Source organism: Hypanus sabinus, chromosome 9 (genome assembly GCF_030144855.1).
Source record: "Hypanus sabinus isolate sHypSab1 chromosome 9, sHypSab1.hap1, whole genome shotgun sequence".
NCBI classification, from domain to species: Eukaryota; Metazoa; Chordata; class Chondrichthyes; order Myliobatiformes; family Dasyatidae; genus Hypanus; species Hypanus sabinus.
In genome coordinates, this window is record NC_082714.1 from 11837463 (window position 1) to 11851447 (window position 13985).

At 42.7% G+C, this 13985-nt stretch overlaps 1 protein-coding gene across 1 annotated transcript in view; it reads left to right on the plus strand.

Annotated features, from left to right (window-relative positions):
* The first annotated feature begins 272 nt into the window (after positions 1–272).
* The window catches only part of LOC132399094 (ras-related protein Rab-26-like), a 425754-nt gene continuing 412041 nt past the window's right edge, over positions 273–13985 (plus strand). Inside the window, exons 1-2 of the mRNA XM_059979057.1 lie at positions 273–732; positions 4641–4751. Coding sequence (XP_059835040.1) covers positions 541–732; positions 4641–4751 — 303 coding nt within the window. The 5' untranslated portion in view covers positions 273–540. The remainder of the gene's footprint in view (positions 733–4640; positions 4752–13985) is intronic.

Here is a 13985-nt window from a genome sequence, read left to right on the forward strand (position 1 = left end):
GTTTCCTTCATTACAACTTCAAGGAAGTACTGCATTGACTGTAAAGGGGTTTGGGACATCGTGAAGACACGCTCTCTGTGGGCGTGTTTCTTTAACGGACTATGATCAGCTCTCAAAGGGTTAACCAGCAAAGGTGTATGATGTTTACAGTTAATTTTACGGAGCCCCGCCCATATCTCTGCGTCCATTGGACAATCTCCTGGACCAGGAGCAGACATACGCTTTGCTGATTTGCTGGCCGTCTTGTCTGTCAGTGTTGGGTGGGCGTGGCCGTGCTCGGAGCGAGCGGGTAGCGCGTGTAGGGAGCAGGAATCCGGGCTGTTGGACAAGTCGCTGCCGAGATGTTCAGGAGGCACATCCCAATTTTGACAACAGACATGATCCCTCCAGCCAGGTGAACAGCAAACACTGCAGTCACCACAGAGCTCGCTCCTACGTTGCACAGCTTGCTGGAGGATAGACGCTGCAAACTCGCGAACAGTGTTGTTTTTTAATTCATAAACTCCTCCCCAGTTGAAAGGCTGCAAGATCACATCCGAGATGTCGAGGAAAAAGACACTAAAGAGCAAAGGTACCTCGTCTCCCACCACCACCTTACCGGCAGGACGAAGCAAAGAGCAGAAGAAGTCGGCGAAAGCCAACTCCGGGGCCCAGGGTCCGATTAACGGGGTGGCCATTCCAAACAGACCATCCCTGAGTAACAGCAGCGAGTTTTATGACATTGCATTTAAGGTTAGTTCTTGCCAGGGAGCCTGGCAGATTTGTGGTCGTTTCTGTGTGTTTATCGAAGGATTTATTGCATGTGTTCATGTGTTTGCATGACACCATTTCATGGTCAACACTCACCTGGATATAGAATTAAAATCTGACAGAAACTGAGGTTATTTTAATCAGTCAACAGCCTCTGCGCTGTCAATATATATATTGTCCTGAGTTGCTGTTTTGATAGGGGATGTACAACAAAGAGACAGACCATTCGGTTTAACTCTTTGTGCTCCCAACGTTGCTTGACACCCCGCATCACTCGGTGTTTAACTCTAGAGAGAAGACTCAGACGCTGACTCGGCTGTTTACCACCTCACTATCTCGGGAGATGCTAAATGAAGCAAGATCACGTCGATCCATTAGCCCGGACTCCTTCGGCAGCCCGCAGTGCAGATTGGGACCATTCATCCCGTTTTGCCTGTACTATCTCTGAGAGAAGTTCTCTCCAGTTAACCCCACCCACTTTTTCCCCTTCACATTTCCGTCTTGTGTTGTGCACTTTGCCCCCCCCCCCCACCCTCACACCGATCTTACGTAATTTCAGCCGTTAAATTGCCAGAAACCCCAGGGTATAAACTATAGAACCCCGTCAGTTGGGTTATGAGGCTTATCAAGAAGGTTATGTAATGGGCAGCGATAACAGACTCTACCGTATAGCGTGCCCGTTGAAGGGCCCCTGAGAATTGACCGATTGTTTCCTGGTTGGATAGCATACGTTGCCCAAGTGTAGCAAATCTGGAATGAAAACTCGTCTTATTCAGTAACAGACAGCCCATTAAAAGAGGAGATTGAAGTATTCTAGTCCTCGGGGAACTCCGTTAACTCTCCTTGCCAACCTCGGGGTCGGTTCATAACTGAAAACCTCACAATGCCATCAATGGAGGACTGAGAAAGTGGGTCAAATCCCAACACTGAGGGCAAGATTTTCGTATAATTCTTTGAAGAAGTCACGGTTCCGAATGTACTGGAGGAACTCAGTGGGTTAAGCAGCACCTGAATTTTCCTCCCAAAAAGGAATTTTTGAAATTTTGCTGAAATCCTGTTGCAGCCAGAACCAATTTATGAATTTTCTGTTTCCGAAAGGTGCCGACATATGGTAGTTTTTTTCCAACTGCGGTCTGCACGCGTCTTGCTGAAGTTCCCGATGAGTTGATGAGATTGTTGCTGTGTTCCACAGCGAGGCGAAGCTGTAACTCGCTATGTTGAGGTCTAAAGTAGATAGACGCTGCCAGAGTCCCTGATCTTCAGATTGGAAGGCATTCACTTCTCATTTGCAGAAGAGAGACTCTAGTGTAAGATTAGGAGTCGGCCATTTGGCCTGTTTGTCTGCTCTCTCATTCAGTAGGATCCACCTTAGTGCTCATCCCATTATCCTTGATTCCATTTCTATCGAAAATCCGTTGCAACTACTCAATAGCTGAGACTCTTGGGTGACAATGTTCAAAGATTCACTGTCCTAAGTGAGTGACCCATTATTTGGAGACTGTCAATCCTGTTCTAGACTAGTCATTCAGATGGGAACCCCTCCTTGCATCTTCCTGCCAAGGCTTTCCATGGGCCAATGAGAGGATGGGGAACATCAGAGCAGTTGCCCATGGGCCAATGGGAGGATGAGGAGCAACAGAGCAGTTAACCTGTGCATATAGATAAATTAACTTTGACATTCCCCCCACCATACTTTCCTCCAATAACCCTAAAATTATGTCCCCCACAGAACTGGCCATCTCTGGCCTGGGAAACGGTCCCTGGCTGTCCACTTGATTTATGCCTTTTATTGTCTTGTGCACATCTATCAATTTGCCTCTCATTCTCCTTCATTCCAAAGAGAAACTCTCTTTCTTGCTCAGCCGATCCACGTAATAGACAATTTCTAATCCAGGCAGCACCTGGTAAATCTCCTCTGCACCTGCTCTGGAGCTTCTAGATTCTTCCTATAATGAAGTGACCAGAATGGAACACAATCCTCCATGTGGTCTAACCTGGTTCCAGATTCCAGTTCAGTCACTCAGAGATGCATGGTGCTGTTACCTGTTGAGGTAACAAGGAGGTTATCCCCTTTTTGCTTAATTATGTTTTACATTCATTGCCCGTGGTCAGACTATAGCCATTGGGTACAAAATGTTAAAAATCTTATTTCCCTGTGCCCCCTAACCAGAGGACACAGCCTCAGAATAGAAAGGTGTCCTTTTAGAACAGAAATGGTGAGGAATTTCTTTAGCCAGAGGGTGGTGTTTCTGTGGAATTCATTGCCACAGATGGCTGTGGAGGCCAAGGCATTGGGTATATTTAAAGCAGAGGTTGATAGTTTTGTGATTAGTAAGGGTGCCATAGATTATGGGGAGAAGGCAGGAGAATAGGGTTGAGGGGGATAATAAATCAGCCATGATGGAATGGCACAGCACACCCGATGGGACAAATGGACTAATGCTACTTCTATGTATTATGGCCTTATCTCAGTGCTTTCTACTTCTCCCGACCCCAGTCCTCTTGGTTACAAAACTGCTAGTTCTCTCCAAAAGGAAATGGCACTGGATTTTGGAACACCTGAAATTAAAGCAGAAAACTATAGAAAATCTAGTGAGAGAAAGGGAGTTAAATTTTGATATGAACTATTATCAGAGCTGGTGACTCTGTGGTCGTTGACTTATGGGTAAAGATTTGAAGGAAAATTGATAAGTTTATAAGTAGATAGAGGAAGTTCAAGTTTATTATCTTGGCCATACATAACACTGGGTATCAACACCATGAAAATTAGCGTTCTGCAGCTGTCATTATAAACATAAATTAGCATAACTAAAGACCAGCAGTGGGGATTTACAAGGATGCTGACTGGATTGGAGAGCGTGCCTTATGAAAACAGGTTGAGTGAACTTGGCCTTTTCTCCTTTTGTAGCGGTGGAGAGTGAGAGGTGACCTGATTGAGGTCTGTAAGATGATAAGAGGCATTGATCATGTGGAAAAACAGAGGATTTTTCCTAGGGTTGAAATGGCTAACATGAGGTTGCATTGTTTTAAGGTGCTTAGAAGTAAGTACAGAGGGGAGGTCAGGAGTAAGTTTTTCATACAGAGAGTGGTGGGTGTGTAGAATGCACTGCCGGTGAGACGATGGTAGAGGCAGATAAAATAGGGTCTTTTATGAGTTTCTTAGATAGGTACATGGAACTTAGAAAAATAGAGGGCTACACGGTAGGGGAATTCTAGGCAGTTTCCAGAGTAGGTTACATGGTTGGCACAACGTTGTGCTGTAGATAACAGCAACCAGCATAATTAAAGACCCCACCCAACCCAGACATGCTCTCTTCTCACCTCATCCATTAATACCAAAACCTGAAAGCTCTTGCCACCAGATTTGAGGACAACTTTTATCCTGCTGTTAGAATTGTTCCTTAGTATGATAAAGATGGACTCTTGACCTGACAATCTAACTTGTTATGATATTGTCTACCCGCACGGACTGTCACCATAGTTGTTCCACTTCATTTCTGCTATCTCTCCCAGTTTTCCTTGGACTCCTTCAATGCAAAGCATAATGAATTGATCTGTTACAAACAGTATCCAATACAAGCTTTTCACTCTATCTCAGTGCATGTCACAATAACAAAGCCAATTTCAATTCCACCAATACACACCACTCAGTGCAGTACGGTCTGTGTCAAACAAGGATGATATCTTGCTCATGTTTTATGCATAGATGCTCAAAGTAGTCTTTCTTTTTTAATATAAAAGAGTTTCACTTTTTATTAATACAAGGAATTCAGGCTGAGAATTCCAGGATAGGCACAGCTTGTGGCTCATCACAAAAGTGCACAAGTATTGGTAGCGCCTGCTCCCCGTTCACGTGCACGTTGCAGTAACCATCACTTGTTTTATTTCAGGTCATGTTAGTTGGAGACTCTGGCGTAGGGAAAACCTGTTTGCTGGTGCGCTTTAAGGATGGAGCGTTCTTAGCAGGAAGCTTTATTTCTACAGTGGGAATTGACTTCAGGGTGAGATTTCCTTGTATTTCTTTATCCTTGTGTTTAAATATGCTGCTCGGACAATGACACGAAGCTCAAGGCACAGAAAAGCACCTGCCTATGAGTTGCAAGTTGCACTGACTGCACACATCTATATCTGTTCATATTGATGCCTATTGCTTGGTGTTTATTGGTATGGAATCTGCCTTGTTGAAGGCACTCTTGTCTCGCACTGACTTTTCCATGTGAAGCATTAAATTAAAAATGTATGTGCAACTTTAAAATAGTTTCTGTCATCACTGCAAAACCAGGAGCGAGTTGCTGAAGTTGAGCGTGACTGTTGACTACTGCTGGTAGATGCTGAGAAGCTGAGCCGAGCTCTGAGGTTCAAAGTTCAAAGTAAATTTATTATCAAAGTGTATGTATATATCTATCACCGTGTACAACCCTGAGGTACATTTTCTTGCAGGCACACTCAATAAATCCATAATAGAGTAATAACCATAATGGAATCAATGCAAGACCACACCATCTTGGGTGTTCAACCAGTGTGCAAAAGACAACAAACTGTGCAAATACAGAAAGGAAAGAAACACTAATAATAAATAAATAAATAAATAGATAGCATTGAGAACGTGAACTGAAGTGTCCTTGAACGTGAATCCATAGGCTGCAAGGACACTTCTGTGATGGGGCAAATGAAATTATCACGTCTGATTCGGCAGTCTGATGGTTGAGGGGTCAAACTGTTCCTGAGTCCTGGGTTCTGATGGCAGCAGTGAAAAGACAACATGATCTGGGTGGTGCATTGGGTGTGCTTATTGTTGTTGGAACTAGTATAGGGATTGACCGAGGGTGCTGTCCATGGTGATTGATGGGCATTGTCTACTGGGCCACAAAACTGAACTGATCAGATCACTAAACACAACCAATGGACTCATTTTCAAGGACTCTACAACTCAAGTTCTCAGTGTTAACTAATTTATTATTATTATTATTGCTATTTTTGTATTTGCACAGTTTGTCTTTAACATTTTGGTTGTTTGTCAGTCTTTGTAGTTTTTCATTGATTATATTGAATTTCTTTGTTTCTACTGTGAATACCTGCACAGTATGTGATGACACATAAGTACTTTATGGTGTCATGTAAGTACTTTAATAATAATAGTTGCGTTCAGCTTTGAGTTTTGAGGTTGGTAAAACTCCATGGCAATGCCGCCAACAGTGCTTGTAGGCGTACTTCTCGTGTTGGAGGGATTCATTGCCAGTGGAATTAAAGACAGGTGTACGAGTCCCCATCTCCAGAAGATCACTTTTCGGTAAGTGCCAGTGAGTGTGCAAATGGCATAAAAATGCTTGCATTCCCATGCCACTTCAGTGACTAATTGTGTTGCAGTTCAGTGTGATGGTTTTGAAATATAGACAGGTTTATTGGAGCAACTAATTTGTGAAAAGATGATTGGCCAATTAACTACTCGAACAGGTGTGAGTTTTAGACAGGACTTCGGGGAGAAATGCTCGTTTCATCTCTGCTCATCTTTGACATCCAAATGAACAGAATGCCTCAATAACGTTCTCACTCTCTCTGAGTCTCATCCAGGATCAAGTATCCAGCTGTTCAGATCAATTTATTACTGAAGTACCTACTACCCTAAGATTCATTTTCTTGCAGTCAATCACAGTTGAACAAAGGAATACAACAGAATTAATGAAAAACTACGCGTGAAGACCGACTGTGTAAAAGAAAGCAAACAGTGCAAATAAAAAAAATAATATTTTCTTAGTAACTAAATAAATAATACAGAGATCATGAGTTGTGGAGTCCTTGAAAGTGAATCCATAGGTTTTGGAATCTGTTGAGTGAAGTTATCCACACTGGTTCAGGAGCTTGATGACTGAAGGATAGTAACCGTTCCTGAACCTAGCCATGTGAGACCTAAGGCTCCTGTCCCTCCTTCCCAATGGCAGTAGTAAGAAGGGAGCATAGCCTGGAGGGTGGGGGTTCTTGATGATGGATGCTGCTTTCTTGAGGCAGCACTCTGTTTGAATGTATTGGATGGTGAGGAGGGCCTGTTTTGTGATGGGTTGGGCTGTATCCAGCACTTTTTGTGGACTTTTCCATTCTTGGGCATTGGCGTTACGGAAACACCAAAGCCCAGTGTGGGAGCTGATGAATTCCTAATACCAGTCATTTTTGTACTGAGTCACAGACAGCACCTGATGCTAGGGACCATAAATTAAGTGCAACCTTCTGTTCAGGATGAAGAAGGACTGTTTGGTACTGACTCTCACCTGTTAGTTTATTTAGGTTATCCTCTACTGCACATTAACTTCCCTTGATATACAGCCGAGGTAAATCTGACCGTCTTTGTTGGCTGCATTACTTAGAAAGTCAGCCCTTCATCATTTCACTTTTTAATCTTCTACATTCTTCTCTGGCATGCAGAGAGAACGGCTGCCCTGGAAACGATCATCTCCACTGTATTTCAGATAGTCTCTTCAAGTTAGAGGCAGCCCAACAATAAGGATCATGATGGAACCAGAGTGGTGGTTGTCCTCAGAAAGGCCAATCTCCAGTCTTGTTTCCCTCTTATACTTTCTCTTTGTATCTGCCCATCACCTATTTCTGGTGCTCCTCTCCCTTTCCTTTCTTCCATGGTCTGTCCTCTCCTATCATGCTCTCCCTTCTCCTGCCCTTTATCTATTTCATCAAACAACATTCCAGTTCTTTACTTCACCCCCTCCCCTTCTCCTGTTTTCATCTATCACCTGGCACCTTGTACTACCTTCCCCTCCCCCCACCTACTTATTCTGACTTTCCAGTCCTGCTGAAGGGTCTTGGCCTGAAATGTCAACTGCACACTCTTTTCCATAGATACTGCCTGGTTTGCTGAGTCCCTCCAGCATTTGTGTGTGTCCTTGGAAAGTTTTGGAAAGGGGGCTGGGGGTTTGGAAAAGGGAATGAATTAATGGTCTTTCTGCCAGGTCAACGCACCAAGGTATTTTAAGCTGTCTTCACAGGTTGCCATGATAACTCAGGTTCACATTACTACCAACAGGGAGGAGGTATGGGAGCCTCCTCAAAGTGTATTATTCCCCTCTGCCACCAGATTTCTTAATGGACAATGAATCCATGAACACTACCTCACTATATATATTTATGTATTGAACTATACTACTACCACAAAACAAAAATGTTTCACAACATAAATCAGTGATAGTAAATTTGGCTGGCTGCATCACAGTTTAGTATGGAAGCATCAATGCCCATGAATGAAAAATCCGACTAAAAGTAGTGGATACGGCCCAGTCCATCACAGGTAAAGCCCTCCCCACCATTGAGCACATCTACATGGAGTGCTGTCGCAGGAAATCATCAGGGAGCCCTACCACTCAGGCCATGCTCTCTTCTCATTGCTGCCATCAAGAAGAAGGTACTGGAGCATCAGGACTCACATCCCCAGGTTCAGGAACAGTTATTAAAGAGCATCATGCTTTTGAACCAAAGGGGGGTAACTTCATTCAACTTTACTTGACCCATTGTGAAATGTTTCTGCAGCCTGTGGACTCACTTTTAAGGACTGTTCAGCTCATGTTCTCGATAGTTATTGCTTATTTATTCATCATTATTATTTCTTTCTTTTTGTTTTTGCATGCTGGTTGAACGCCCAAGTTGGTGTGGTCTTTCGTTGACCCTACTATGGTTACTATCCTGTTATGGATTTATTGAGCATGCCTTCAGGGTTGTACATGGTGACTGATAATAAATTTACTGTGAGCTTGAACTTTGAAATTTGATTATGAAAAACATGCCATGGTTGAATAGTGGTGGAGATTCGATAGGCTGAATCACTCAGTTCTGCTCCTATAACTTGCAGCATGGAAATGAAACATGTTAGTTTGAACAGTTGAGCACGAATTCCTCAGCACGGCTCTGAGTAGTGGATGTATTTGCATACGAATTATCCAAATATTTATCCTGCAGAGCAGATGTGCTGTCTGATTATTTAATTGAATACATTGGATAGAAAATACATTAAATGGATACTGGGCTAATTAAACTGCTGAAGGGCACGTTTAGAAGTTTGAAAGTTTGGCAATTGAAATTAAAGATTAAACTTCTCAGTGTTGGGCTTGATCATTAGCCTTGAGTTCTCTGTCATGATCCTCACAATGTTATCTTCTCTTGCTTACTACTCATTCATTTCTATTAGCCTTTCTTGCTACTCGTTGGGATTTAAAGCCCAAGCTTGGAGGCAAGGATATCGAAAAGATTGCAGAACTGTACAATTATAGGCCTGTTCCTCACTGTACCTCTAAATTTTAAAAAAAAGGTCTATAAGTTGTGGACCCACAGCTCAGCAGAACACAGAAACCAGGCACCCCTCTGTGCACTCTATCTACACTTCTCACTGCCTCAGTAAGTAGCCAGCATAATCAAAGATCTGACAAACCAGACATTCCTTCTTCTTTCATTCCCCCCCCCCCCCAGTGGATAGAAGATACAAATCAGTAACCAAATTGGTCTTTTTCTTATGGTTTTGTGGATCAAGCCCAATCCCTATGATGAAGGAATAATATACTAATCCATACATCTCTCGATCACTGTATCTCTGCACCAGGACGCTCAGTCTCAGAAACAGTTACTTTCCCAAGTTGTAAGGCCGATCAACAGCTCCACCCACTAACCCACCCCAACCACCACTATTTTATCATTTACTGTCGGAGTCACCTAACGTACAGACACAAGCGCATCTACCCTTGTTGTTTGATTTCCCACCTTGGTAGAGAGTCACCGGGAAAACAAGAACCAATGCAGTCATCAATGTAGCAGAAGAAGAATTGGGGAGCATTACCAGGGAAGGCTTGGAACACAGACTGTTCTACATAGCCAACAAAAATGCAGGCATAGTTGGCCACCCTGCGGGTGCCCATGGCTACCCCTCAAGTCTGGAGAAAGCGGGTGGAGTCAAATGAGAAATTGTTGAGGGTGAGGACCAGTTCTGCCAGATGGAGGAGGGTGGCGGTAGAGGGGAACTGGTTGATCCTCTTATTGAGGAAGAAGATGTAGAGAACTTTAAGGCCTTTTTTGATGAGGGTTTGCAGTGTACAGGAACTAGGCATCCATTTTGAAAATGAGGCGGTCAGGGCCAGGGAATTGGAAGTCAGTGAGGAGATCAAGAGCATGCGAAGTGACATGAATGTAGGTGGGAAGGGACTGAACCAAGGGGGATAGAGTGGAGTCAAGTTATGAGGATCGGAGTTCAGTAGAGAAGGAGCAGGCAGAGACAGTAGGCCTATCCGGGCTGTCAGGTTTGTGGATCTTGGGTAGGGGGTAGAAGTGAGTAGGGCAATCGACGTGAGTTCTCCAGAGCTGATGAGTTTAATTTTTTCTTGTTTAATAATTTATCTTATTTAATTTAATAATTTAATAAATTCACTTTTTTAATAATTTCATTTTGATTCACTACCTCTCCACTGTGATACATCTGAACCATAGTGGAGTCAGAACAAGAACTTTAATTGGCCCTCTTGATTTCCCTGCGGAACAGCACAATGGCGCAGTTAGTCGAGCTGCTTCCTCGCAGTGCCAGCGATGCAGGTTCAATCCTGACCGTTGGTGCTGTCTGTATGGAGTTTACACAGTGAAGACTGAACCAGTTCAATAAGGCTGCTCATCAGTTCCTTCTTTCCCCTCTCCACTTTCGTGCAGGAAATTATATGAAACAATTTTGAATCATAAAGAGTAGTTAGTGATGATCAGTTAATGTTGGCTTTGCATTATTTAAAATGCTTTAAAATTAATTTTAAAGTACGATTCTCTTATTGATTTAGAGGGTCTTTACAGAGCTGCCTCACTTCTTGGAGTAGAATGATATTTTCTTAATTGGATGATTCTTGTGGATTGTATGGCAGTTCATGTACCCATGAGACCTGTGTGGTGTTTTTTTTAAAAAAATGTTCAACAAAAAATCTTTATCAAGGAAAAAATATACTGTTCTTTCCTGAGCGTTGTTAAATTCTTGAGATGACATAATTTATTATTGTGAAATCCTGAATGATTTCTGGGCACGTGCTTCCCCCTCTGTTGTGGTGTGATTTGTTGGAAAGGAGGTACTCTAGCTGTGACAAGACAGATCACACGGCACTCCAATGAGTGATTAGTATGGCTCAGCGGATCATTGGGACTCAACTGCTGGACTTGGAGACAATTTATAACTCTAAAAGCCAACGGCATGGTCATAACTTTATTAAAGACCCATCCTATCCTGAACACAATCTTATGCCATTTGGTAGGAGATAGAGAAACATCTTAGCCAAGACAGTGAGACTGAAAAACAGCTTCTTCCCGAGGGCTGTTGTGCAGCTGAATAAAGCTACACCGCAGCTTGCCTCTGGCCTTTGAATGTTATAGACTATCAAAGTCACTTGTTGCATGTAAATATGGGATTTTTAAAAATTAAGCTGTACTGCATACATTGTAAATATTTGTTTTGCATGGACTGGAGTAGCACCGTAATCTCATTGTCTTGAGTAATGGCAATAAAGTTTTGTTCTATTCTATTGATGTCAAATTCAAAGTTGAATTTAATGCCTTGGGTTCATCGTCGAGTGATGGAGTGAAAATGCATTTCTACCAAAGCAGGTGTGTCGCACCTTCCCTCTGCTCCTGCTTACGGTCATGTGAAACCACGGGAGCAGGTGGTGGATGGTCATATGAGCGGCTGGTGCAGATCACAAGTCTTGGTTATGCGACCTCTGACGCCAGGCAGATAATCTCTGAAGTGGATCCATAATTGACTGGGTTCACCCGTCTTGTAAAGACTCTTCCCAGAAGAAGGCAATAGCAAGCCATTTCCATAGAAAACAAATTGCCAAGGACAATAGAGTCATGGGAAAGTACAGCACAGAAATAGGTCATTCGGCCCATCTAGTCCATGCCAGACCATTTAAACTGCCTACTCCAATCCACCTGCACTGGGACCATAGCTCTCAATGCCTCTATCATCCACGTATCTATCCAAACATCTCTTAAACATTGAAACTGAGCTCGCATTGGAAAGACCATGATCGCCTACAACAGGATGCATAACAAGTGAACAATGCACATGAGGTGCACTGAAAACTTCCTGCAGCAGCATTACTGACATATAGAGCATTCACAACAAAGCATAAATTAGAAATAAATTGTACAGTTTTTTTTTGCAATTGAAGTTTTTTTTGGTCAAAGCATTAGTGGTGTTGCTAAACTGTAGTGATCGGGGTGTTGTGATTGGTGTAAAATCTGAATGGTTGAAAGGGAAGGGAAGAAAGTGCCCTTGACCTGGTGGTGTGAGCTGTTTAGGCTTCAGTACTTCCTGCCTGATGACACAGGGTGCAAGAGGAAGGATTTAACAGCTCTCTGGGAATTGTTGGTGCTGAAGACACACATCATCCCGGTGTCTTTTCTGCCTATTTTGTTTTTGTTTGAAGATTGAAGAGGTTTCGGGGAATTCAGTGTGTAGAGATGTGGGTTAGTATATTGAAGGAAGGGAAGGGAATACAAATGTCTGTGAGATACTGAGAAGTGTTGTGGAACAGGGGGATTTTGGTGTATCTGTCCACAGATCTCTGAGGCTGGCAGAGAAGGTAAGAGCTTTAAGAAATTCTGTGGAAAACTACACTGTATTTGCTGTGGAATACAATATTAGTTGACGAATAGAATATTAGAACAAGGAAAAATGGTGGCTATTTATATACAATGCTAGATGGGTCACATCTGGGTTAGATTTGTTCACTGAACGTAGACAGATCTCGTGTTACCACCCTGCTCTAATATTCTTCTCCTTAACCGACACAAAAGAGTTTTATGTAGCCCTTCATCAAGTTTGGAATCAGATTTATTATCACTGATTTAGATGTTGTGAATTTTGTCATTCTGCAATAGATTGATTGGCAGGGCATAAGGTCAGTGGCAGAGCAACTCTCCCTGGATGCTGCCTGACCTACTGAGGATCTGCAGTGATTTGTGTGTGACAGAGCCAGTTGTGCTGTCCACTACAAATAGATTTTCTAAGTGATTAGTACACAAAGGCATTTCCTCCTGAGTCAAAGCATTTGCCTTGATTCCTTTCCTGATGATGGAATAGTTAGATTTTGTGACTGAAAGCCAAAAAGTCTGCGGATTAATATCTGATAATGCCCTCCTCTCATTACTACAAATGAGGGAGGAGATACAGTAAGGTGTGGACCCCACTCAATATTTTTGGAACAAATTCTTTCCCTCCACCATCAGGTTTCTGAACAATGAACCCATGAACACTACCCTAGTTTTTGCACTATTTATTTTTCTATATACTCCTTATTGTAAGTTCTAGTATATACTATGTATTGCATGGTATCACTGCTGCAAAATGACAAATATTCACAATGTTAGTATGTGATAATATACCTCATTATGATTCTGGGTTGGGAAAAGTTCTGGATTTTGAGCATTTTTAGAAGCAGTCACACACGGTTAGACAAATCTTATCTTGATGAATCCAATCTCTTTCTTGTTCTCCTATATTCCGATGTATTCCTCTTCACCATTGTACTTCATCTAGATCCAAAAACAAAATGCCTTTCTCATCACCCTCCATTTGTAGCCTCCTCTGCCAGTTTGTAAGGTGTAAAGGTTCTGCCCAATTTCCCTTCCGGTATTTTAACTTTCAAGTGCTAACTCAGCTCTTCAAAGTCATAAAAAATTAACCCACACTTGGTGACCTACAGTGTCTTCCCACTTAATGATCTTCAACTTTTTAAAATCCTATTTTCATGTCTCTGTCTCTGTGGTTGCCTCCCTCTCTCCCAGCCTCTCTCCTCCCACCATAACCTCCATCAGCCTTGCAGTTTTCCTGAAATTTTGTGCCACTCCGTGTCTATCCATTGAATTCAGTTGATTGGTTGCTCAGCAGCCATACTTCCAGTTGCCTTGAAGATAAGCTCTGGAATTCACCCCTGAATCTCTCTCTCTCTCTCTCTCTCTCTCTCTCTCTCTCTTTCTCCCTTGTGCTTCACCTTATCCCTTTGCTGTCCTGCTGCCCTGCTGCCCCTCCCTGTGTGACTTGGTGTCAGGTTATTTTAAATAATGTCTTCGTGAAGTGTCTGGACACAATTCCATAAGATAGAGACACAATGCAGACACTGTGTCTCGGTGCAAGGAATCCACAGGAAATAATTAAAGGTTTAATTTTTAAAGTGATTTTTAAAAAAAAATTTGTTTGGTGTGCTGTCAGGTTTTTT